The 26,220-nt window shown below is 44.4% G+C and overlaps 4 protein-coding genes across 4 annotated transcripts in view; 2 read left to right on the top strand and 2 right to left on the bottom strand.

The window, feature by feature from the left end:
- Positions 1–26,220, bottom strand: part of sptbn5 (spectrin, beta, non-erythrocytic 5) — a gene marked incomplete at its 5' end in the record, with an annotated part of 80,350 nt that overhangs the window by 37,584 nt on the left and 16,546 nt on the right. The window contains 23 exons of the mRNA XM_083791689.1: positions 662–771; positions 1,155–1,341; positions 9,792–9,928; positions 10,256–10,345; positions 10,440–10,604; positions 10,947–11,117; positions 11,984–12,083; positions 12,274–12,413; positions 12,957–13,203; positions 13,374–13,585; positions 13,967–14,042; positions 15,519–15,776; positions 16,434–16,564; positions 17,362–17,514; positions 17,682–17,897; positions 18,572–18,708; positions 22,181–22,328; positions 22,879–23,085; positions 23,540–23,743; positions 24,442–24,595; positions 24,821–24,909; positions 24,996–25,130; positions 25,734–25,872. Coding sequence (XP_083647815.1) covers positions 662–771; positions 1,155–1,341; positions 9,792–9,928; positions 10,256–10,345; positions 10,440–10,604; positions 10,947–11,117; positions 11,984–12,083; positions 12,274–12,413; positions 12,957–13,203; positions 13,374–13,585; positions 13,967–14,042; positions 15,519–15,776; positions 16,434–16,564; positions 17,362–17,514; positions 17,682–17,897; positions 18,572–18,708; positions 22,181–22,328; positions 22,879–23,085; positions 23,540–23,743; positions 24,442–24,595; positions 24,821–24,909; positions 24,996–25,130; positions 25,734–25,872 — 3,606 coding nt within the window. The remainder of the gene's footprint in view (positions 1–661; positions 772–1,154; positions 1,342–9,791; positions 9,929–10,255; positions 10,346–10,439; positions 10,605–10,946; positions 11,118–11,983; positions 12,084–12,273; positions 12,414–12,956; positions 13,204–13,373; positions 13,586–13,966; positions 14,043–15,518; positions 15,777–16,433; positions 16,565–17,361; positions 17,515–17,681; positions 17,898–18,571; positions 18,709–22,180; positions 22,329–22,878; positions 23,086–23,539; positions 23,744–24,441; positions 24,596–24,820; positions 24,910–24,995; positions 25,131–25,733; positions 25,873–26,220) is intronic.
- LOC310878458 (putative endonuclease 4) lies at positions 2,361–3,281 on the top strand (the record flags this gene model as incomplete). Its single annotated transcript, XM_083792787.1, has 1 exon — positions 2,361–3,281. The coding sequence occupies one exon, from the start codon at positions 2,361–2,363 to the stop codon at positions 3,279–3,281; it is 921 nt and encodes a 306-aa protein (XP_083648913.1).
- Positions 7,954–8,667, top strand: LOC310878457 (UPF0598 protein C8orf82 homolog; the record flags this gene model as incomplete). Its single annotated transcript, XM_083792786.1, has 1 exon — positions 7,954–8,667. The coding sequence occupies one exon, from the start codon at positions 7,954–7,956 to the stop codon at positions 8,665–8,667; it is 714 nt and encodes a 237-aa protein (XP_083648912.1).
- On the bottom strand, positions 20,714–21,697 carry LOC310878456 (HCLS1-associated protein X-1-like; the record flags this gene model as incomplete). Its single annotated transcript, XM_083792785.1, has 1 exon — positions 20,714–21,697. The coding sequence occupies one exon, from the start codon at positions 21,695–21,697 to the stop codon at positions 20,714–20,716; it is 984 nt and encodes a 327-aa protein (XP_083648911.1).

The raw sequence follows: 26,220 nt of genomic DNA, 5'->3' as shown, positions 1-26,220 counted from the left end.
AAAAAGGGAAAGTAGTTTAGGGATAAGGCAAGGGGTAAGGCAGTGAAATAGGGCCCTAATAGCGATAAAGGGTTTAAGCTACGGTCCTTTTAACGGCATGCTGCTGTTGGCACTTGGCAGAGCAGTACATTGATCGAAAAGTTAGTCTAAAAACTAACATGACCAGACAGAATTTTTTTGTGTACACCCGACAGAAAACATTTTGGATGTGTAGATTCTAGAGATCTCTTATGATCTCCAACTGTCTGCGACGTCTGATGATATCACCATGACTGAGTGATAATGGAATGACTGAATGGAATGAGTGTTATTGGTTATTTTAGCCTACGTGTGCCCAGCGTCTTGCTGCTGAGTGCTCCCGCACACTAAGGACTGCAAAGACGTAGCCGAGATAAACAGAATGTGGGCGATACCAAGTCAAATCACCATAGGGTAAACTTGATATAGACAGGGGAGTATAACACTATGAAAAACAAAAAAAAATCTAAACATTTTTACAATACAAATTTAAACAAATTAAAGTTAGCTCAATTATTTTTTTAATAACCCCCCGCTTTTCTGCACCATACCAACTTCTGATAAATAACGATCAGTCCATTATGATATGGAAATTAACATTTTCTTTCATGAACAAACTAAAATGCTCTGGATTTAGAAGCACCTCTGCTCCACCTCCGCTCGGACTGATTGGCTGGATTTGGCCAAGCTCCGCCCCTTCTCCGAGACACGGTTCAGGTGTTTACGGTGGCCGTTCACCTCCGCCTGCAGCTCCTGAGAACACACACACACACAACACACACACACAACACACACACACACACACACACACACACACACACACACACACAGACTGCTATTATCTTGTGATTCTATGTACTTATAATAACTAGTGTGTTTGTCATATTCTTGGTATACTGGGGGTTAAGGGAGCAGGGGGAGAGTTTGAGGGGATGATTAAAAAAAGAACACACAAGAAAGCATTGATCAGTACAGTAATACAGTAGTATATGGCTGCTTACTGTATTTATGTGGTGTGTCTCTGCACATTGTGGGGGTTAACGTGTTTATAGTACTGGCACTAGTTGGTTTTGTCGACATTTATTTATTTATTTTGGCAGGCCTTGATGGTTGATGAACAGTGCCAGCTAGGGTACCTTGTGTTTCTGCTGCAGGCTGATGGCTCCAGCCAGGGAGTTGTCGTACCCCGCGGGTCCAGAGGAGGGGTAGTGTTCTGAGATCCAGCTCAGTTCCAGGTCCACATCATGGTAAAAGCCAAACAGAACCACGGCGGCCTCCAGCTGGGCTCGACGCCCATCCAACGGCTTCTGGAGGGACTTGAAGCTATGATGGAGGCATAGAGATATAGAGGGGACATGGGTTGAGATGCATGCCACTTGATCCCCAGATCATCGGACTTCACCTTATATAAATTCACAAAATATATACCGGTATATATATCGTTGCCGTCAGGAGGAAACCACCCATTTTCATTTTTGAGGTTTTTGATAAATTTGCATAAATCAGTGTTATTGGATGTATTGTTTGTGTTAGCACCAAAAGCTGGACATACCAATGAAAACTAGTAAAAAGAGCTTCCAAAACTTTGGACAGGGCTAGTTTAATCCGCCCCTCTATGCCAAGAAAAGCTGGGGTACTTTCAGGCTATGTCTGAGTCAGAGTGACCTGGACCTGCATGGTCTGCCTGCCGGCCGGCTCCCCTCCTATACCCATTGATGCCTGAGGCCGAATCTGGGAACGCCTTCTAGGGCCTGACCTAAGGTTTCTGAAAACCTTCAAATTCTGATTCATTCATTTTTTTATAGTTATGTTGCTACATGTATAGCAATAGCTGATGAGACACAGAGAGCGCGCCGGCATCAAAGGTAGAACAACGTATAGGTTGCACCAGGCGTCAATGGGTTACCAATTTTAATATACAGCTATATAGAGGACAGTATATGGAGATCCAGTTGTCGAGAACCACAATTAGGACCTAATCCATGGGCATACATGGGCATATATGGAGATCAGTGATCTCCATATATGGGCATAAAAGGGCCACAGTACAACGGGTATTGCAAAACCGGCCGGGTAGGAGTAATTCCCAACTTTCTTTGTTTCCCCGACTTGCATCGCTCCCGAGTAGGCAGTACTTGCCGTAGTACTTTCGTCATAGTACTGACAACAGAGTGGCCTCCAAATACTGTGACAGTCATAGTAGCCTACTGTTTTCAACATTTACCAGGCGGAATTACAGTCTCTGCACCAAGATTGTGGAATACATAGTGTGATATTTCTTTGAGCATTTTGAGGCGTTTGTCATCGAGGCACAAGAACAGCAGCATTAGCAGGGTTCACTAATGTCTGCCAGAAGGAAAGTAGCAAGCAAAAGGAAAGCGGCCGAGCGAGGTGACAGACGGAGTAACAAATATATCGGAGCTCATGTTAGCATTTCAGACGGGATATGGAAGGCAGCGCAAGCCTGCACAGACATTGGTGGCCGTAGTTTCGCCCTCTTCATGGGCTCCCAGCGGCAATGGACGAGGCCTCCCTTGAGCGCCACTGCAGCAGCCAAGTTTCAAGAGCAATGCAAGCTTCATGGGTTCGACCCAGCTCACATTGTGCCACATGGATCCTACCTGATGAACTGTGGATCACCCAAGAGAGACGTGTCCGAGAAGAGCCAGGCCCTGCTCATAGACGAGATGGGTCGGTGCCACACCCTGGGCCTCCGCCTGTACAACTTTCACCCCGGCTCCTCTCTAGGCACCATCACCAGCGAGAAATGTATGGAGAAGATCGCAGGGGCCATCAACCACGCCCACCGCCAAGTGCCTACTGTGGTAACGGTGCTGGAGAACATGTGTTGCCAAGGCTACACAGTAGGAGGTAAGTTCTCTGAGCTGAGGGGCATCATCGACCGCGTGAGAGACCAGAGCAGGGTAGCGGTCTGTCTGGATACCTGCCATGCCTTCGCTGCAGGATATGATCTGGCTGCTGTGGACGGCGTGAAGACGGTGTTGGACGAGTTCGATCGGATAGTGGGACTTCAGTACCTGGAAGCCGTTCACCTCAACGACTCCAAAGGTCCGCTGGGCTGCCACCTTGACCGCCACGAGGATATCGGCAAGGGGAAAATCGGACAGGCAGCATTCCGAGACATCGTTAACGAGCCAAGACTGGACAACATCCCTATGATTCTGGAGACCCCTGGACGCCCAAGATTTGAATATCCACAACAGATTAAGCTTCTGTATTCTCTCTGTGACGCAGAATACTAATTAATACAATAAGCACACTATATTACCTCTGTAAGGCCGTCATTATGTGATGGCCAAGGAAGACCATAGACCGTTTTCTTCATCATATTGTACCTTTTTCAAAAATATCTTGTTCCGTTTTTGTGGGGCCCTAGCCCCTCCTATACCCAGCTTTCCGGGTTTGTGTGAACACTAACATTGGCTTGTGATTCGCTGATCACCCCATAGCGATGATTTTATTGGTTGAGCAAAGTGCATATTGAAGATAAAAGTATGAGGGCAAGAAAAGTGAAGACGCCAAAAGTGAAAGATTGGCTGATCACGGAACGTGATGTATGATGATGTCTGATGATAAGAGCACCATTGCTGAGGGTAGTAGGGGTGCTGGGGGGGGGGGGGGCTGGAACACCCCAGGCACAGCCCCCCCTCGGACAGGAGGGGGAAAATAATAATAATTTTAATCAGAACAGATTTCTAGGCCTAATACTGTGTATATATATGCTGTATCACAGTATCGGCGGCTTATCCTGGTTAATTGCCTGTGTTATTTTGCTCATGCGTGTGGAGAGGGAAAGTTTAAGCCACTTTTCTGCATGAAGATGCGCGAAAATGCACGTGCACGAGGCACGTGCACACGCATTTTGCAGCGTGCTGATGCTGGTGCTGAACATTCAGCACCTCCTACTGTAAATATCTTCCCACGGCCATGAAGAGCACCCCTCACTTCACACGAGTGTGATTTTTTAGTTTAATCTTTTCTGTGATGCTGATTAGCCTCTTAATTTCTCATAATAGTTTAAAGGAAAGCTACCAGGAATTCCATGTTGACCTCCCTGGAACCATAATTATGTCAAGCTGCAAAACATGCTTTCTTCCAGTTTAAACTTTTATCTTACTAAGGCCCTTAAGATCTTTTACTGAGTTCAGAATCATCTCAATTGTCACATCACAGTTTTACAAGTAAAAAAGTGGGTGAAAAGGGCGGGGTGTTAGATCAAGGCAAGAAAGACAATGTAGAAGCTCGTTCCACACACAAACAGCACACTTGTAAGGTCTCTCTAATTTACAAACAGCACAGCCATACGGTCGCTCTTATCTTATTTCCAATACAAATACAGGGTTTCCAGATACAGTACAGCCGGACAACCAAAGGGTCTCTTTTCCACAAGGATAAGTATTCAAGGTACAACACTGATCAAGGTGCATATAGTCCGCGGGTGGTTCAAGAAGAGCAAAGTCCAAGTCAAAGCCCTGGTATATAATCCACAGTAGGTTCATTCAGGAAGAGCAAAAAGAAGGTCAGCCTATCGGCATTGCCTGTCATCAGGCTGCCGAGAAAGCCATTGCCCGTCATCACTCAGGACACTGGGCAAGACTCATGCCTTGCTCAGCATCCTGATGGCAGACTCATGCCATGTTTAGGAAATCTGACAGCTGCCGGGCGGAAACTGTAAGGTCATCTTGATGACGGTCATGTCCTTGATGAGTTTGAAAAGGTTACGCACGCTTTTAAAATCACCTGTCTTGTTTACTGCAACACACTTAATATTAGGGTTAGCCAGGGCTGTCTTAATGGCCTACAATTGCACATGTTAACAGGTCGGGAAACGAAAGCTTCTTGGCTTCCTTCCCCCCTTGTTAAGCTGCACCTATATACAGCTTTTGTCCCCATAAAATAAACATGAAATACCATCATTGTCCCCATAAAATAAACATGAAATGCCATTGACAATGAAGGGAACATTTATGTCATCTTGTCCCCACACGTCTCATATTTGAGACAATGAAAGGAGAAATTAAGTCAAATGTCTGCCAAATATGACGTAGATTTGTGGCAACAGACATTCTGATTGGCCAGTATGAGATGATGCATGATGATGTACGATGATGATACATGATGTACGATGATAAGAGCGCCTCTCACTTCACTAGCCTGGCTAATAAGCCAGACTAATATCTGATTCGGTCTGGCTTATTAGCCAGGCTATCACTTCACATGTGATTTTAGGTTTTTACTCTCCAGCTTTTAATCCAGTGTGTTTTACTTAGTATTTTTGTGATTTTCTCCAACTTTACTGTCTCTATTTCACTGTAAAGCACTTTACACTTGTTATATGCTCTGGTTAAAATGATTCATATTAACCCCTGGGCGTCACTGGAGCCCACTTTCGGAAACCACTGGGGTAAATAAGGCAGAAATGCCTTATTTGGGCCGATGCTGTGATATAAGAAATAGGGCAGCACTATCCATACCCTGTGTTAAAACCAGAACTATACTCTGGTGGAGTGCTTAATACGGCGTGTTCCAGCAAGAGGTGGTAACCGTGATGCCCTTCTTAAACAACGTGAGGCTTATTGGATACACACATTATAAACCCTTCACCCCAAAGGACTGAATGATGAACTACAATTAAACGTCATGCTATAATTATCCATACTAAATGCCTCTGTCACTTCACTATTGATCGAACTTCTTGCCCGGCAGGATGCAGCAAGGACCATTTGTGTTGTTTTTACTTTTATTGTCCACTACTGTCATCATGTGAGTATAGGACCTTATATGTGACATTAATTTGCATGTTGATTTTCTTGTATTTTATGGTATGACAGTATGACATATTATATATTTGTCCCTGTATTATTGTAATTTGTTATTTTCAATAGTATTTGAGGAATGTCACAGAAGCACTGTAACTTTAAGAGTCACATGTAATATGCAGCTGCTATCTGTTATGATGATTACATGCGTTTCTGATTGGTTGTCTACAGTATATGAAATGTATTTAGTGACACTGTTGTCATAATAGTAAGTGCGGAGGTCTTCCCTTCAAAAAAAAAACAGAACTATACTCTGGTGGCGTGTTTTACCATTGTAAGGTGATTCTCGCATGTTCAAACTCCCACTTCCAGAGTCTCGAGCACTCCAAAAATGAGTTATTGTACCCATGGTACTGGGAAAAAAAAATAGCTATTCCACCATTTTGTAATGTCGTCTTCCAGGTGTCCCTTGCTGGATCTTGCTTTTGCATAGTTGCCATGCGATTTTTAGACAGTAGTTTCTGCCTTTCTGTTGGCCTTTGGATACCTTCAGGTCTGGAATTTGTCATTTTAGGAGCAAGGCCATTCATTTGGCCTTTGGTGTACACTTTTTGAGGGCACAAAGGCCAAATACCAGGAAGGCCATCAATTAAAACAAGATTTTAGTCCATTGAAGTAATTCATTTAATTTAAGGATGATTTAACATTTAACATGTATACTATATGCAGTTGGGGAAGAAATTGGTTTAAAGATGGCCCCTCAGGAGAGTTAAGAATTCAGAACAAAAGCTACATGACAGGAGACATTGGTGTCTACATATTGACAGGAAAGAGACAAGTCAGCTGGGGCATTGAGGCCACTGTAGCCTCAGGGCTTGTCATTCTTTTTGAGGGACAGGGGAAACGGCGGTCAGGGCCTTCGTGACCCCCCTGAAAGTGTTGCCCTAGATACCTTAGTGACGTGGTCTCCCACTTCAACAGAAAATTCCTCCTGCCCATTATTTCTATTGTTTTTTTCTTGTTCTTTTACACCTTTTTTCATTTATTATTGTCTCCACCAGGCCGAAGGCATGGGGAGAGAGTATGTTTTGCACTCGGTCCTTTGTTGGGAGAAAAACTCCCATTTGTTCTTTTTTGGGGATGCAGTTTTCAAGCGTTTTCAAGCGAGAGCGGAAGTTGCCAGGAGATGGGTAAGGACGTGCAGCAAAGGGTCGGTCGGCTGGACAAGGCCCCTCCACATTTCTTCATCGCTGTCAATTCCACAAGATCCACACCCCGTCCGTCCATCCCATGTGCTCCTGGCTCCTCCCCCTCTCCAATGTGTTGCTTCATTGGTGGTTGCTTCTCCCCGCCTGCGCTTCAGGCAGTTTTTGCCGGTTTGGTGTAGTCGGCAATCTGCACCTCCTCAAACGTCTTGTCATTCTTGCTTAAAGCCAAACCGACTACACGTGGCTCATGAGGCCCTGCATTCTCTTGAGTGAAGCCATAGTCTTTAAGCGTTTTGCCGTCCTGTAACAACGTGCCATCTTTGTAGAGCTTCTGTTCTTCAGGTGCCTTCTTCATAATTCCCTCGACGATGCGCTTCACCTCATATATAGGGGTGGTCTCCAAGGCATCTACGAAGAGTGTGGTTTTCTGATGCCTGATGTTTAAGAACACAGGAGCAGGTGCGACGGCGGCCATTTCAAATGAGTTAGCAGTGAGCAAGTTGAATCACTAGTTAACAAGCTGAAAAACTCTTCTTGAGATTTGTGAAAGTATATCAGATTCTCAGACTTATATGCTGTACAGGCAACAGAACTGTCTCGTCATCATGACATCATGATGACACATACTGTCCATTCCATATAGGTCTACTGTATGGTGCTTTGCAGTAGCAGCTAGAGTCAGTGCTATGATGTCACTCATACCCGTATTTGGATCTGTCATAGTACTGCTCAAATATGGAGACGACTGACGTCATAGTGCTGACGTCATATACTGGCCTCCAAGTACTCACAGGCACTGCACTAGTAAGACAATGGATGGGGAAGCCCTTCCAGGTTTGTGTGCAACACGGTATGATTGGGCAAATGTTTCTGTACTGATCGAGTGCAGCGTAAAATGAAGTGATCTGAACGGGCTTGGATATCTGTGTGTGCCCATTCATTCGGTCATGTTGTTGCCGTTGGCTTTGGCTGTCAGCAGTGGACTAAAGGCTGTACGATGCCTGTCTAAAATCAAAGTGACCGCGGTACCCAACTCCTTACGGACTAACGTCACCTATATCCAGGGCCAGAGCCCTGAACCTCGCATCCGTGAATACTTCTATTACGTCGACCACCAAGGACAGCTGTTCCTTGACGACATCAAAGTGAAGAATTTTGTCACTTGCTTCAAAGATAAGCGCTTCCTCGCCTTCCTCTTCGACCGCCTGCGTTTTAATCAGAGCGGGAGGTACCAGGAGGACTTCCCCTTCCTGTCGCTGTGCGGGCGGGAAAGGAACTTCCTGCGCTGTGATGACCGGCCCCTGGTGTTTACGCACCTGTTACAGCAGCAGGGCTCAGGGGGGTCTGTGGAAACACTGTCCTACTGTGGTGGAGGAGAGAAGCTGTCAGTACCGTTCCGGCCAGAGAGCCTCTACATGCACCCAGCCAGTGGACGGGTGTACCACCCTTGCTCAGAGCGGGTGGGGGGCGTTGGCTTGGTAATGTCAGCCTTAGCAATGGAGCTCAGCCCCTTCTTCATTTACCCTCTGGGTCAGGACCAATCTGGACAGCCGACACACTTCCTATGGGCAGGGCAACAGCACACACTAACCAATGAGCTTGCACGTTCCTTCCCTGGCGAAAAAGAGGACGACTGCGGGGGAGAGGGAGGTGTGGGCTAATGAGGAGAGTGAATGGTAGCGGATGGTACATCAAGGACCCCCTAATTGATCTGCATTTGGCAATGGACCCCCATCTGAAAAGAGAGAGAATGTGTACCGTGCTTTGGACAAAATCTGTAAGAGTAGTAGCAAAAATAGTTTTTGAAGAAAAAGCTAAATGATGGAATATCTTGTCAGGGTGTAGCTGTAGCCTATACTGTGAAGTGGCCTGTTATAGGACCAAGAGGCCAATTTGAAAACTTTAGTGGAGGCTCATCCTTGGTCTACTGGGAGTGTGCATGCAAAGTTTCACGCAGGCTGTTCCGGCCTGGCGGAGTTCATTAATAAATATATACACACGTCAGACTAATGGTGCAGGCTGTGTGTACAAGACACTTTCCGCTGCCTCCCCCTGGCCAGCCGGGGCACCTGGTGGAGGGGAAAGGAACTGGTTGGAATAACGTGTTCCTTCCACGCGCTACGTCCAACCAGGGAAACTCCCCCCTGTCAGGTGTAAAGGAGCAACTTGGACACTCAGGCATGAAGGAAGCATGAGTTCAAGTCCGTTGCTCTCCCCTTGTCCCCCATATATATGGGGACTAGGTTGGTGGAGGGTGTGTAGAGCCCAGGATCACATTAGATGATTGACACAGGGGTGAAAAATGGGTTACAAAATCGTGGGATAAAAAATATATATTAAAAAAAAGACACTTTCCGCTGATTGGTCCAGCAGTTTTTCGGCATTAGCTCGATTAACAGTTTGAGGTCCAGTATGTGTCTGTGTTCCTTCTATGCCCAAATATAGGCTTGTCCATACTCCATATATGGGCATAGCTGTCAGATCGGCGGTAATGGACAACCAGATCTCCATATACGAGTATATATGTGCATTCGGTCAGGTCAGCAGTTCTAGACAACCGCCTAGCCGACCGACTTGGTGCCGACCAGAGTAGTGCCAGGCATGGCACTCATCGTCTGCGATGAGTGCGGTTCTCAAGATACGTGAACTACAAACATACAGGACGCACCAATATAGTATATTAGAATAGAATAATGTTATTCATCTCCATATTTGGGCGTAAAGAGAGAGACAGACACAGATAAGCTTGTGAGTGACATCGTGTGACTCCTATTGGTGTACTCACAGTTTGAGGTATGTGTCTGTGTTCTGCAGTATGCGCTGTGAGTTGAAGTGGTTGGTAGCGAGGTGTTTAGCTCTGCTGACAATAGAGTTCATCTTCTCTGCTAGCTCCTTGGCCTCTTGCTCCAACTGTTCATGCTCCTGGAGAGACGAAGACACCATGTTGATGATGGCGATGATGATGTGGTGATGATGGTGGTGGTGGTGAAATGGATGGCTCATTACATTATCATCCACAATTCACTTAGTTAATAACCACTTAACTATAAAATACATTTGTTTTTAGCAGAACAGCTAATGGCTAAACAGGCATTTCATAATGTTTTCATTATTCATCCAGTATGAGGTTAGACTGTAGGAAAGCTGAGAGGTAGCAGTATTAGGAAAGCTGGAAGGAGACAATGTAGGAGAGAAAGACAGTAGTGAAGCTGAGAAGACGACAGCGCTGAATGCTGAAGGTCATCGTACCTTGAGCAACTGTCTGCTGGAGCGAAGATCATGACCTTTGGCGGCGTTATGAAGCATTCTCTGGATGGCTTCTGTCTTCAGTTTAGCATCCTGAGAACAGGGGAGAATTCAATAAAAAACACACCTGGTGGTACTAACCCTCACTACCCACTTGATCTTTGGCCAGTCAGCCTTGGTTAGATACCTGCAGCAGTTCCATGAGTTGCTCCTGCTGCCCAGCTTGCCTCAGTTTGTCTCCTCTTTCGGCCATCTTGTTCTGTAGTCTGTTCCATCTGCTGCTGACCTGAGAAGACTTCCTACGGATAGTCTGACTGCTGTAGTGTCCTTCTGACAGCATCTCCTCTCCTAGCTGAAAGAGTAGGGAGACAGGGACGGGGGAGAAAAGAGGAGAGAGTGAGGGAAATGGGACAGAAAGAGGAGGCGGGTGTGGGTGTTTAGAAATTAAAAGAATCCGCACTCCATTTTCTGCTCCCAGAACTTTCTTTTACGTGTCAGTGTTTTAACATTTTGTAGATTTTTAAACATTGTAACTTTTAGAGCACTGGTTCTCAACGTTGGCCTGGGACCACCCAGGGGCCCAAATGGACTCTTAACGAATTAAAATGGTCTACTGCATATCCTTGAATTTGAAACGAATCACTGTTTTGGAAGTATGTTGGGAACCTAGGCCTACACCTTGTTTGAGTCTCACCTGGTTGAGTCTGTCCAGCCACACCTGGTTGGCCAGCATCTCTCTCTCTGCCGCCTCGTGTTTCTTGAGCTTCCGCAGGATGTTGGTGGGGTCACGGTACGACTCGTCCTCCGCCACCTTCATCTTCTCTTCCATCCATAGCAACAACTCGTCAGCGTCTCGCTGGAACTCCTACCACACACACACACACACAATGCACAACATAGTACCATACAGTCCAACAGCCGACAACAGTACATACTGTACTAAGACACCAGCTGTTTTTGTAGCAGGAGTGATTATTGTACTTGGTTAGTAAAGTAAGTTTTGTAGCAGCTGCCAATTAAATTTGCAGTTGGTGTTAGTTAATTAGTTAGTTAGTTAGTGATTGAATAATGCCGCTGTCGCGCTGAAACCTTGTATGTCCAATACCGTTCCCTTTTTTAGAGATGTCGCGCTACTGTATCGGTACGGAAAAGTATCGGATCGGCCCTTATTTGGTCATATCGGTTCATATCAGTATCGGCAAATATGCCAGTCTAACCACAGATCCGACACAGGGGTAAGGGGTTGACACTATAGCAGGAAAAATTTAATGTTGGGGCATGTTGTGGAGTTTGCTTTGGAGTTGCAACTGCAAGTGCACATATGAATGAGGAGTCTGCTATAAACACAACACGAGATATAGCTAGATAGCTATAAACACTATTCCCGGTCGGTGGACTTCAAAATAAGATATTTTTTTCTTTGTGTATTATTATAAATATTATTCTCTGGTATCAGTATTCGATATCGGTATCGGCTATTCGGCTAACACAGAAATTGTGGTATCGGGATCGGAAACGAAAAAAGTCGGGACATCCCTACTTTTTTATTATTACTTAAAAAAGGGGGGGGTAGCAGATATACAAGTTCACAGCACGTCGTGATACGAAGCACTGTGACTTTTGTGCGAGACTCTAAGTACAGTAGAGCATTCATTTATGTGTAAAAAAACGTTGAATTGTTATGGAGATACCGTATGATGGTTCAACGACATTCTTATGGTTTGTTTGTACCTGGTATTTCTTGGAGGACAGCAGAAGGTTCCTCCGCTGTCTGCTGCTCTCTGACAGCTTCCTGTTTCTGTCCCGGATACTTTCACAATGTTCCTGAATACTGAAAAACAAATGAAAAGACAAAAACTGACACAAAAGCAATCCACACAACAAGGCAAAACCATATGTATAGTCATAAGGCTTGAAGTTAAACAAGGAAACTATTTTAACAAATCTACAATATTTACAAGACTGTCTGTCTGTCTGTCTGTCTGTCTCTGTCTGTCTGTCTGTCTGTCTGTCTGTCTTACTGTTTGGCAGCGTAGTGTTTCTTGGTGATGAGCTCCTGGCTGTGTTCAGAGAACAGGTTGATTCTCTGTTCCAGAGCCTTCAGCAGATCTTCCAGCTCCTCCTGCCTGCCCAGCAGACTGTGGACGCTGTCAACAGAGTCCTAGAACACAGCAATAAGCACATATATTGTGTGTATTAAATAATACATCAAGATGGCGTATTATTTGTAGAGTGAGGATATATGGTTGTCTGTAGAATAGTGTAGCAAGCAAGTTTCTTTATAGATTGAACATATGACATGTTTTCAAAGTTCTACATTTTGACCTTTAATTATATGGCCCCCATCAGGCCGAGTGGGGTAATGTTTGCTGTGTAAGTAAAGCACATAACTTGCAATCATTGGTGGAAATGTAATTCATGTAAATGTAATGTAAGTCTACTATTTACTGTACCATCTCTTGGGAATTTGCAAAACCGCTGCCGAAAGAGAGAAAACTGCACAAATAAGTTTGAACACCTAATGATATATCTATGAAACTTGTGTACACACTTATTAGGTTCATATCTATTGACCACATATTGTATCTTAAACATGATGGCTGTGCAGCTAGCATTCCCACACTATGCGTCTTACTCTTAGTCCTATGATCATGTTGTTTTGACAATAAGTAGGCAAAACCAGGCAGGCCTCGATCTTTCTCACCCCAACGTCTTTGACTCTGAGCCTGGCTTCGTGTCCGGACAGCGCTGCCTCTATTCTGTCCCCTTCCTGGTTCAGCCTCTGGAACTCCACCCCCTGCTCCAACCGCATGTTCCTACTGGCCCACATCTTATCCAGCTTGGACCAATCGGCATTGAGCTTGTCCAAGATCTGCTGTATGTCAACGCCCACTCTCTTCCCGGCGGAGGTCTGCTGCAGGGATTTACCCAGCTTGACCATGTCCTTCAGTCTGAGACAAGACGCATTACAGAAACATCAGGGGTGAGACACCAGAAGAGATCATGGACATTAGAACAACATGACAAGGATGGAGATACAACCACGAGAAACAGAAAGGTGGCCTGCTAATGTGCAAATTGATTGATCGATCAATCGATTGATTTCCTCTCCTCTCCTCACCTGCTCCTCTTCTCCTCCATCTCCTGTCGTAGCTCCTGGTGCTGCTCCAGCAGGTTGAGGGCGGAGCTTACATCTGTGGCTGACTCCTCCTGCAGGAGGCGGTCCTGTACCGACCCCGCCCAGAGTTGCAGGTCTTTGGTTTGCAGCTGGAAGCTGTGAAGGCGTCTGGCCTCCTCCAGGTGACGCTGTTTATCACCAGCCTGCTGCTTCACCTAAAACAGGAGAACAGGGTTTAACAGAGTATGTGAAAATGGACTATTTTAAAATTCAAATAAGAAGACACACGTGGACCTCTGCTGATCTAGCATAAGATCCCATTAGGGCCTATTCTCCTTGTTGTCTCCTTCTCAGCTTGCCTGTTGTCTGTCTCTCCTACACTGTCTTCCTCTCAACTTTCCTACCGACAGTCTCCCTCTCAACTTTCCTACCGGCAGTCTCCCTCTCAACTTTCCTACCGGCAGTCTCCCTCTCAGCTTTCTCAGACTGTCTGTCTCCCCTATACACTGTCTTTCGCTCAGCTGTCCTACTTACTGTCTGCCGACTGAAGGCCTGTCAAGATTGTAACCAGGTAACAGGATAGAAGGCATTATCACCTGTTTGAGCAGAGCCTCCAGACCCCTGACCTCATCCATGATGGCAGCACTCTCGGCAGGGCTGCAGTCTTGCTTCCTAACACAAAAACATTGAGTTTATACATTTTAGCATGGGTAGCCTTAGTGGGAATTGATGGAACCCCCAACCTAGGCAGTGCATATTGCTCTGCCTATTCATCCATTAATGTCAGCATTGTGATCGGTCCCTGACCGACCAAACCAGTAGGCTCCTTTTGTAGGGCCCAGACAGCTAGCAACACCTGCCATAAAATACCACACTGCATGAGAATAGCTAAACATACATAAAGTATATTTAGCTAAACATAAACCCAGTTTTTGGAGGGAAACAAAACACATTATGTCCAGTCATTATACTGCATTAAACTACAGACGAAGTCCGTCTGTAGTTTACGTATCTCGAGTCAAGATCCATCCGACTGACCAAACTCGGCACACACGTCGTTCGCGACGACCTGACGGAGGCCCGGACATACAGAGATCTCCATATATGGGCATGAAAGGTACACAGGAAGGCAGACATATACAGAAATCCATATATGGGCACAAAAGGGACACAGAGAGACGAGTACCATGGGTATTGCATAACCGGGTGGGGCATGCATTCCCAATCTGCATCGTTCCCGACTTGCATCATTCCAAAGTAGATCTGATATCATTATGAGAGCAACTGGACATTTGTCCAAACTAGCAATAGCACTCAACGGGCATGGAAGACGGGCGAGACTATAGGTGGGACTTATAGATGGAGTGCCGTGATTTTTGTACTTTTTCCAAATTTTCATGTGTTTAAGAGGTGAAAGTATTTCATTAGACCCCTTGGTATGGTTGTTATGTGCAATGATGTCTTCCCTTAGTATTTAGGGTTTCCTGGAGGCTGAAACCTTGACAGTCAAATTCGATGACGGGGCTGTTCCTTTTTTTCAAGATACTTGGTAGATGATTGGATGGGACCGTCTGTCTATCACTGTGTGGGCGTGCAAACACAACCAATCATATTGACGTGTCTATATAGCTTCACATCCGGTTTCGCACATATCCCGCCCTTAGCTCACGCTGATTGGTTCGAACCACGGAGCGGTTCGGTGTTAGCTCAACTCCCTGAGAGTTCCCAGATGGTTGCTGTGTTGGGGAACATGGTTACCCAATACTGCCCCCATCTGGCAGAGTCAGGTTAAGTCAAATGTGCCAATGAAAAAAACTGTAATATAGTGACATCACACTATCAGCCCCTCCCCTAACCCCTCCCCTCCCCCTTTATCATACAACTACAGCTGTGGGTGCGGCTTCAGTTCAGGTGGATCACCACCCATCACCACCTACCAGGCAAACCAAGCATTCTTAATGAACTGTTGCGGATGCCCACATAAAAACGTCATTTTAACAAATACTGTACACTTTTTTATATATAACAAAAAGACCTGCTGATCATGTTTTAGGGTGGAAAGAAATCATGGTACTCCATCATTAATTGAGCTACACGGGGAATAATGTCATTTAATGAAACCCTTGAAAAACCACGATTGAGCCTTACATCTTGGCTACATTCTTCAGGTAGGCTATCTTCCCCTCCAGGGTCTGGATTTCCCTGAGGGCCTGAGCCAGGCTCTTCTCCTCCGTCAGGAGGCTGGAGGTGGTGGGGGTGCAGGCCATGTCGGTGGTGTCTAGCTGCTCTATCTGTCCCTGGAGCTGGCCTCTGGCCTCCTCGCAGCTCTGGAGGAAGGAGTGAACATCAGCTGTGCTCAACAGCTCATGACCCTTCTCGTCCTTCAGCCTCTGAACACGATCCCACCTGGAAAAAAAAAATCAATTCACCTTTATCAATGTTATTAATTTATGCATGGGTATTCACATCCTCCTTTTTTTCTTCAGTTTTTGACAGGCTATTATTTCACTTTCAAATGTGTTGAAAACACCCATCCTTGGTTCTGGTGACTGATCCTTCTAATATGTGAGGGGGCCGTATTTATTTATTTCGAGGACCCCCTCTAAAACGAGATGATACATCTCAAGGGGCTATCCTCTAAATTAAATAAATTTTGTTTTATTGTATTGGAAAGTGAAATATTATCAACATTATTCATTGCATTCCTGTTTATTATGCTGAAGTTATTTAACATTTACATTTTCAGGTGAATGTTAAAAATGTCATTTTAAATGCCTTAAAAATGTTTAATGTTTACATTGATTACAATTAATAAGCATTGCATGTTTTATTTGTTGAATCGTTTCACAAAAATGTGCCTACATGTCTCTCTCGTCTGCTTATGCCTGCCTGCCTGCATGTCTTATGCATGAGACCTGTGTCTCTTTCACCTTCTGTCACTGTCTGTGACGTGACCTAATTGCCTCCCGTCTCTGCATGTCTTGACGGAGTGAGATGTGCATCTCTAACCTACAGCATGTCTCACTATCCCACCCGAGTGAGTGAAACCTGTCTCCATCTTACCTGAGTGAGACCCGCCTCTCTCTCGCTTGTATCTCTTTCTGTTTGCTGTGGCGGCTCTTCACCAACTCCTCTGCCAATTTGATGATGTCGTCCAGCTGGGCCCGTCCACTTGCCAGTTCAGTCAGGAAGTTCTGGTATGCGGAGACGAAATCAGTGTAAGATGTAAGCTTTCTCATCTCTTCATATCGACAGGGAATGTGGATAATGCAAGTGTTTCAGCGCATACACTTTGTGTGACTGTGGCAATTCAAAAATCTTACTTCATCCCCCAAAGGCTGGACAGAAGTTTGTCTTTGTGACTGTTTCAGGAAGATAGTGTATGTACATGTAATGTATCAGACCATGCCAACACTAAGCTGGCCTACAGCATTCGGTAACACTTAACTTAATGGTCGGGTCTATAATGCATTATAATCGTCGCATTTAATGCTTGGATGTGCTTATAAGGCATTATAACGCTCATTATAAATGTTCATAATATAGTGCATATACCCTGAAGAAGGCAACTTGTTTGTCAAAACGTTGGTAAATAAAAAGTATTTTTATTTTGGCAACTACTTTAACTTAGTTATCAAATGTCTTTGTTATAAGTTTGTATGCATAATTATGCATTATATGCGAGTGTTATGAATCATTATGAGTGCATTAACTCATTACACTTAGTGTGTTGCCTGGTAGTTATAATGTGCTGTTCCACTGAGTTTATAATGCATTATGACCAGCACTTAAATTATATTATTATAAGTTATAATACTTCATAAACCTTGTTATAACTTGTTATGCATAAGTATTACCATTCATAACAAGAGTTATAATATCTGAATTATAAGAGCATTATAAATGTGGTTATAACGGAGTATAGACCCAACCTTAATTAATATAAAGTCTTAGATGTTTCATATTTGGTCAACCTACGGTCGGTCCGTACCTCGTACTTGGCCTGTACCACTCCTATGTTGTCAGGGGTGGTTTTGAAGGTGTGCAGGACGTTCTCCTTGTCATCAATCCAGGATTCAAACTCGTGGCAGCTGTTATAGAAGCGATGCAAACGCACCATCTCCTCCAGAGTCCTCCTCTTAGTCTGAAGACACAACGCGGTTCACTCAGGAGGAGCCAAACAACTCAACACAACTCTTTACACACACCCCAGAAATATTATAATCTGCACATAGAAACTATAGGATGCCAGGTAAACAAATGAACCTAGCCTTCAAAGGCTCACTCCCACTACACCTACACTCCTCTCACCTTAACTAGGTTATACAGGGAGTTGTAGTCCTGATCCAGAGTGTCCTGTGTAGTTTCTATGGTGTCTCTCTGGTAGTGTGGGTCTGGCAGCCATGTGGTCTGGATCTCTGCTGTCCCGCGACGCATCGACCGTCTACGCCTCGGCCGACTCAGCTTCCTGGTTGGGCTCTCTGCCGCGCCGGTGTTGGCGACCGGGGAGACAGGGTAGGGAGCGGCCTATACAGAGTGTATGGTTTTAGTTTGGGCATTATGGCATTATTTGATATAAATTATTTGAATATTTCATTATATTATACTATATTTAATGAAGCCATGCAGGAGTATGAGAGTACCAGGACACTGCCAAAGACACCAAGAGCTGCCAGGCAGCAAATTGGTGCTGTTGGAACAAACACACAGGCACCATTCACGAGGAAGTCCTACATTAACATAATGGATGTACTCAAGAAAGAAGCCAGATGTATGGAGAAACGGGATGACTAGAAGCGACGATGTAGATAAAAAGCCTAGCCTTTTTTTGCGGTTGTTCTCAGTTTCACTGTACATCAACAGGTGTCAATCCATTTGGGAACTATTTTATCAATACATTCTCTCCATCAAGGCTTGTAAGACCCAAAACATGACCATTTCAATAATCAGAGTATTGCCTAAATTGGGTAAGATCAGCATACCGTCTGTCGGGTAGAAACATCATATGTCCAAAACTGTTGCATTCAAATCCAAAAATTGCAAAAGTAGCAGATCTACAAGCTCAAAACGCGTCACAATCTGCTACTTTCGATGCTTTTGTGTGACGCTGTGGTATGAAGGACTTTATGCATGTATGCATGCAAACACAGAGAGTAAAGTTGGTATTGAGTATAGAAGCTCGTCTACATAAGGAGTCGTACCGCAGCAGGCAGCATGTTGAGGTACGTGCTGGGGATGGCTTGCTGGTGTCCTCTAACATCTCTGGCCAGGACCTTGTCTCCGTCCGGCTCCGTGGAGATGACGGTCACGATCTCGTTGCGCTCCCAGGGAACTGAGGCTTTAAACAGACATGTAGTGGACTCAGGTATACCACTCAAGTACAGTATACCACAATGCATCTGGAATATAGGGAACATGCGATGGTCACTATAGCGAAGAGCATCTACCCCCAAAATGCAGCCTCGCTCTTGAGCGCACATGCACGCCTATGCGCACGTGCACTGCATCTGCATGCACGTGCACTGCATCTGCATGCATGTGCTCCAGCTCAGCTGACGTAGATGAGGCAGAAGTTGAACCGGCAATAGAAAACAACACATACAAAATGTACTTTTGTTTTCCCCTCTTTTCTTCGCTACCTGAGACAAATGATTATGTGCATTTATTTGCAATTGTTTTATTGATTTTATTTTATTTATAATAAAACAAGTGTATTCATTTGCAATAATATTACTAGTCTCATTGTATCACAACAGCGCATGGCGGAAGCAGTTGCCGTACGAAAATATTTATCGGCTATTATAGGGGCTATATCTTATGAAATTTGCGAGAATAACCTATTTTATCACAAACGTAGGCCTAAATACCTGCATGTGAGACAAATGAATTGTGTTACGAACATATATTTGAGGGGCGCTAGCCCCTCCTATATTCAGCTATAGTGTAGATTTTTGTCCTAATGTTTGTAGATCGGCTATTTTTGCCTTATTCCCCCCAGGCCAGAATAGGCATAGCTGGGGTTCATGTGTTCATAATGATGTAATGATGTTTTCATATTTGTCAAGGTAGTGTCAATTATGTTTTCATATTGCTGGATGATATGGATAATTTTAGTTTTATATTGCACGCGCATAGCCTACTGTATATGCTTTCATGTTTAGTGTAGGCAGGGCTACATCTTGCACCTCCTTGACAAATATGAAAACACACATGGCAGTATAGAGGAATCAGTTGCTGTACGAACATATTTATTTATTGATAATCATTATAATATGTTATTGAATATGTTATGAGAATAACCAATTTTATTATAAACATAAACCTAAATGCCTGCAAACAAATTTTCATTAACCTATTTATTCATTCCTTCCTTTATTCATCCATGAATTAAAAATAATCTATAGAATAATTGTATTGAATTGCGACAAATACATAAAAACCTTATAATTAGACCTATGTATATATCATAGCAATAATAATTAGAAATCCACAATCATTTGGGATTGTATTATTTATTGGATCCACATTATAGGAAGTATAGTGTCTGAAATTGTCACTATGTCCACTAAATCTGGAGTAAGGGATGAGTCACTGCATTCAGCTCAAACATATCTTCATGTTCCACGCAGTCTGGAGCACTGTTTCATGTTCTACGCAGTCTGGAGCATGTTTCATGTCCCACGCAGTCTGGAGCATGTTTCATGTTCCACGCAGTCTGGAGCATGTTTCATGTTCCACGCAGTCTGGAGCATGTTTCATGTTCCACGCAGTCTGGAGCACTGTTTCATGTTCTACGCAGTCTGGAGCACTGTTTCATGTTCCACGCAGTCTGGAGCATGTTTCATGTTCCACGCAGTCTGGAGCATGTTTCATGTTCCACGCAGTCTGGAGCATGTTTCATGTTCCACGCAGTCTGGAGCACTGTTTCATGTTCCACGCAGTCTGGAGCATGTTTCATGTTCCACGCAGTCTGGAGCATGTTTCATGTTCTACGCAGTCTGGAGCATGTTTCATGTTCCACGCAGTCTGGAGCATGTTTCATGTTCCACGCAGTCTGGAGCATGTTTCATGTTCTACGCAGACTGGAGCATGTTTCATGTTCCACGCAGTCTGGAGCATGTTTCATGTTCCACGCAGTCTGGAGCATGTTTCATGTTCCACGCAGTCTGGAGCATGTTTCATGTTCCACGCAGTCTGGAGCATGTTTCATGTTCCACGCAGTCTGGAGCATGTTTCATGTTCCACGCAGTCTGGAGCACTGTTTCATGTTCCACGCAGTCTGGAGCACTGTTTCATGTTCCACGCAGTCTGGAGCACGTTGCATTGCATGTATAGGCTTCAAGTTACTTGAAACCCCCAAAGAACGTTGAGAAAAACCCATCATACTGCATGTCGGACAAAGGGTTTTCACCACCTGGAACAAGAGGACCAATGTGATCCTGTGATTGTTTCAGGCTCCCAGGGCCTCCTGATCGTCTAACAGTGGTTTCCTCGTTCCCCTGGCCGTCTCTGACTGTTCGGTGTGTTCGCCTTTCCTCTACAGTCCCGTCAGGTTTCACCACCTTGGTGACCGTGACAGATTGGAAGAAGGAACGAATCCTTGGCTGATTTGGTGACTCGGCAGGGGGCGGGGTCACTATCTGATCCAAGACCTGATCCAGACCTCCCGAGAACACAGCAGAATCCAGATCGGTGTCTTCCCTCCTCTCGGTCTCTGGATCCCTCCCTGGTCTCCCTCTCCAAATATCTGAATGTCTGAACTTCGGAGTCCAGTCGTGGAATGGAGACCTGGGATAGTGTGGGGCCCCAGAGGGAGGGGTGCAGTGTGGGGCCCCAGAGGGAGGGGTGCAGTGTGGGGCCCCAGAGGGAGGGGTGCCATCACTTCCTGGCTCTCTTGATGGGGGCCCTTCTTGGAAGGGATGTTTCAACATAGAATCTCTCACAGCATTCCCAATGGATTCTCCATGATTGTCGCCAAGCCTGTCCTGTGGTGGGGGTGGCATGATACTGGGCCCACCAAAGTGTCCAGACCCAGCCTGTCCTTCGCAACGACCCAGCTGGGAAAAGATGTCGCCCATCTCCCTGAAAACCTGGTCGAACACAGGCGACTGGAGTCTGACACCACTGGGTCCAAAGCTGAAGCCAAACCCACACGCATCGTCAAAGGCATCTTGCTGATCTCCCTCATAGTCATTGTAGTAAGATCCACCCTTGTCATCTTCGTGGTCATGAGTCTTAGCATCAAGGGAAAGGTCCCTTCGGAAATCCCCATGATGGTGGCCACCAGGAACCCAAAATAATCCACGAAATAAGTCAAAGACGCCCATTTAAATGTCAGCTATTGTATAATACTCAATTTATCCTCAGAGGTGTTGATGGCCAGGAAAGAAGGAGTGTTTTAAAATGCCAACAAGGAAGGACCATATACTGTACAACCAGTAAAATGTTCGACGTCAGTCATCTATGACATACTTATGATGTACTGTATGACTCCAAATTTAGGCAAGGTTTCAGCCAGGTCAGATCCCCATTGTCTTCCATCCATTATTAAAGGATATTAATTATTTATTGTGGGTTCGAGTAGCGGGCCCACAATAATGTTATCTATGTTGTCTTCACTATTTATTATTATTCCGCCCCCTGTGAAGTCATGTGGGTCAATAAATAATCATTGAGTAGCGAGCTACTCGAGCCCAAACTGTTTTTTCAGGAACAGTATTTTCTAGTAGTAATATAAAATGTAATAAATGATTCATTATTATGAATAATTAAAGGGATATAGCATGGAGAGAAGGGAGGTAAAGCTGTACCTCGGCTGTATCTGAAGCGGACTTTAGCCTTGACCTCCTGGCTCTGAATGGAGGCACTCTTGGCTCTGGGTGATTTCACTGCTCCTGGTCCCTCCTCCTCACCAGAGGAGTCACTGTATTGGGCCATCTTACTCTGCTGAGCCTCAGCCTACACCAGAAGAGGGAGACAGAAAAGGCACTTCATTCATACCAGGATTATGAACAAAATAATTATTAAATAATGTTATATCTGGTTGGTTATCTGTTAGATTTCCCATCCATCTAGCTGTCTGGCTCTGTATGTCTGTGGAGGTGGCTCTTAACAACCCTAGCACCCCAAATTCTGGAGGGGAACATTGACGCATCATGGCTTCTTTGCCCTTCTTTGCCCTTTTTTACAATTATGAAAAGCATTTTCGAATAGTTCAAATAGCCAATTTACAATCTCACAACATGTCGATGTAGATCGGCTAGTTGAATCATTTTTAAGTGTTTTTCAAAATAGTAAAAAAAGAAATCGAGAATGGCCAAAATGTATATAGGGCTGAAGTGTATGAAAATGTACTGTATGTGTTGTAATAATGATCAAAATTGTATTGTATTGTATTGTATTGTATTGTATTGTATTGTATTGTATTGTATTGTATTGTGTATCTAACTAAACCAGGTACACCAGGTGAATGTCAGTAACTACTGATTAGAGAGGCCAGTGTACTCACAGTAAGAGGAGCTTGTTGTGCAGCGCTCTTAGCCTGCTCTGCCAGTCGTTTTATCTCACTGCCGTATGCTGCCATCTCCTTCTCCAAGCGCAGGTGGCGCTGGAGCAGAGCTGCTGTGCTCGACTCATCTTTCCCATGATCTTCGCTGGTCAGCAGGGGCTGCCTGTCCCCCAGCCAGGAGTTAGCTTCTGTCACATCAGCGAAATACTGAGGGCAGGAAAGATAACATAAGAATGAAGTGTCATGCTAGCATCTTTGATGGTGTTACACTGTAGTTAATTTTCTCCTGAATGACTTACAGTAGGTATAATGTAAATACATCAAATGTATAGAGAGTGTAGTGCCTCAGTAATCTAGGATCATAGGTAAACCAAAACCTAGCGTCAGTCTAAACAGTATAATCTAAAAACTATACAACCATCAGATGCCAGGTCACAAATTAACCTGGCATTTGTCATAAATAACAATGTCTAATTAGATTTTAACCTTTGCAAAGATGTACACATTATAATCTTCTGCTTTTGTTTTTGCAAATGTTCCCCCTCAGAAAAGGCATGCTCAAGTAGTTAATACTATACTAATATGTTTGATGGTATTTAGGCTGTCGTTAAATAAATACCAACCCAGATTGTAGTGGTCATATTAGCGAGCTAATACTGACCTGTTTGATAGTGTTAGCAGCATGTAGTTTGTTGCGCCGGGTCACGACCTCATCTCTCAGGTGGCTCCACTGTTTCTTCAGGGTTCTGACCCACTTCTGTACCGCCCGCTGACCCACCTGATCCTGTTTAGAACCCAGGTCCTGACCTCGACCCACAACGCCCTGAAACACAGCTTCCTGGGACTGGATCTCGGCCTCCAGAACCTGCGAAGCGAACCAGGTCAGTTATATTACATGTAAAATCATATAAATGGTGAGTTACTCTAGATTTCTCTTTTGTCTTTATTTTTCAAACATTACAACACAACTTTCAGACACTTTTGTCTTTATTTTTCAAACATTACAACACAATTTTCAGACATTCTCTTTGTGTCTCTGGTTCTTTGTGCAACGAACCGATATTTGCCTGGAAAAACCTTGTTTTTATATTGCTCATGAGTCATAATATGCAACTGTTGTTCTGATGCATTGTGGGGGGTCGGTTGGTGGGTGGGGGTGTAATGCTTGAACCCCACTTTGTATTTATTATACAAATAAAAAAGCTTTATTTACAGTATACCTATCCTGCTATACCACAAGTGTTGATGGTACATAAGTGAACAATTTTAATAAACATTTATGGGTCTAACATATTGTTAATAATGAACCCATTAAAACCAGGAAAGCATGTGTCATTTTAGATGTTAGCGTTGTCTATTAAAAAATATATATATAGCAAATCTACAAACTCACAGCCAGCTTGTACATCTGCTATCTTTGAACATTATTGAACATTATTGATCTTGAAAGTGTTTGAAAAAAAGTGTGAGAACTACAGGCATTCGTGGAATCTTAATGGGTTAATGACGGGATAGAATGACCCAGAAAGATTGTATTGTTTTATGTGCTTGTGCGAGTCTGACCTTGTGTTTATGCAAGGCCAGTGTGATCTGGCTCAGGTCTCTCCCTAGGCCCGCCGTCTGCAACCTCAGCCACCTCTCATACACCCAGGCCTCAAGCTCCTCGCACTCCTGGAGGAACTCAAACAGCCTCAACTGACCCTCCAACTGTCTCCTCCTGCACAGCAGAGGAGGAGAATAGACGGATGGAGGGAGGGAGGGAGAAGAGAGAAAAAGAGAGCGGGTGACATATAAAAGAGAAGATATGGAGGAAGAGAAGATGATGGGACACAGATGAAAAGAAGAGCATGAGGGATGAGATAAGATCAAGATGAGATGAGATGATCAGGCAGTGAGTGATGATTGATTGATGGTGAATAATATATTGTGGCTGGTCTTAAACCTGTTGTTGCTGAGGGCAACCAGAGCTTGGTATTGAGCATTCAGGGCTTTCACTCTGGTCTGAACCTGCTGGCCCTCCCTGGCCTTCCCCTGGAACAAACACTTAAGCTTAGTTTGGCTGAGTCAGATTTACTAGTTTTTATGATAAAAACTACTGATGTGTGAGTGTCCTGTACCTTGCTGGTGGTGTTGCTGAGGGCTGTGATGGTCTCCCCATGTGCAGAGATCTGAGCTTCCAGCAGGTCTTGTCTCTGGAGCAGAGACTCTACCTCTGCTAGCTGTTTGCCCTGCTCAGTAGAGCTAGCCTGGACCTGGAAACAGATGATAGGAGTGGAAAATTGACCACCTTTGGCTTCGCTGTTGTAGGAATAAAGTCAATCGAGGCCAACATAACAAACGGTACACAGGCATGCACACACACATTGTTGAAGCTGGAGGCACGGCTCAGTGGGAGTAGCATTTCAGGGTTGCAAATCCAAGTTAGAGTCTTAGGAAGCCATGTAGGGCCAAATGTCGTGGTCTTATTCTGTATGCCAGACAATGTCCTATTTCCTTCAAATGAATAATGCAGTGGAAAAGCCATTTAAAATAGAAAGTCAGGCAAGATTGCTCAACCATGATATCTCCTGAGATTTAGTTGCTGAAGTGACATTTGCGAAGTAGATATTTTTCAGTAATAGTGAGTGGGGAATGGTTGGATACACCACGGGATACACCCCTGGGACCATGCATGAAAATACCAACTACTATAGAAGGATCAACATTCTGAATTGTCTTGGATGCCTGAGTTGACTCGCTCACAGTTACAGTATGTGTCTCCTACCCTACTTAGTTATAACATCATTATGTTATGAGAGCTTCATCCAAGTCTGAGGGTGTGCATACTTTACTTTGTAAAACACACTGTTTTCTACCTGCAGTTCTTTGAGCTCCTGTGAGACCAGCTCTATGTCTCTGAGGACACTGAGCGTTTGGACTGCATTTGCCAGCATCCGCTTATGCTCGTCCAATTGCTTCAGTAGGTCCTTCCATCGATGTCTGATATTGAGCTCTCTGGAAAACACGCACATGCACGCATTCACAGTTCACACATACACAAACTGATATCACTATATTTGTGAAGAACATCCTTTGATTTCATTCCCAAATGTATAACCTTGACCATCATCCCCACCACATGCTTATCCTTATCCTTTTTAAATTATGCTTCCCCATAGGGCCATACAGTAGTGGTGCCCTCTGGTGCTATATTTATCTACAGAAAATGATTTATCAGACTCTAACCTTCTGCATAACTTTACTTTATAGCCCTTTATATACTGAAAATAAATAGTTCGCAAGAAGAACATTTTCATATACTGCAAGAGGTACAGTACATTTGATAAAGGTTGACATTCAATA

This window comes from Protomyctophum parallelum, assembly GCF_964188405.1.
Source record: "Protomyctophum parallelum genome assembly, chromosome: 20".
Lineage (NCBI taxonomy): Eukaryota > Metazoa > Chordata > Actinopteri > Myctophiformes > Myctophidae > Protomyctophum > Protomyctophum parallelum.
The sequence above is the reverse complement of the archived record's forward strand: the minus strand, read 5'-3'. Positions and strand labels throughout refer to the sequence as shown.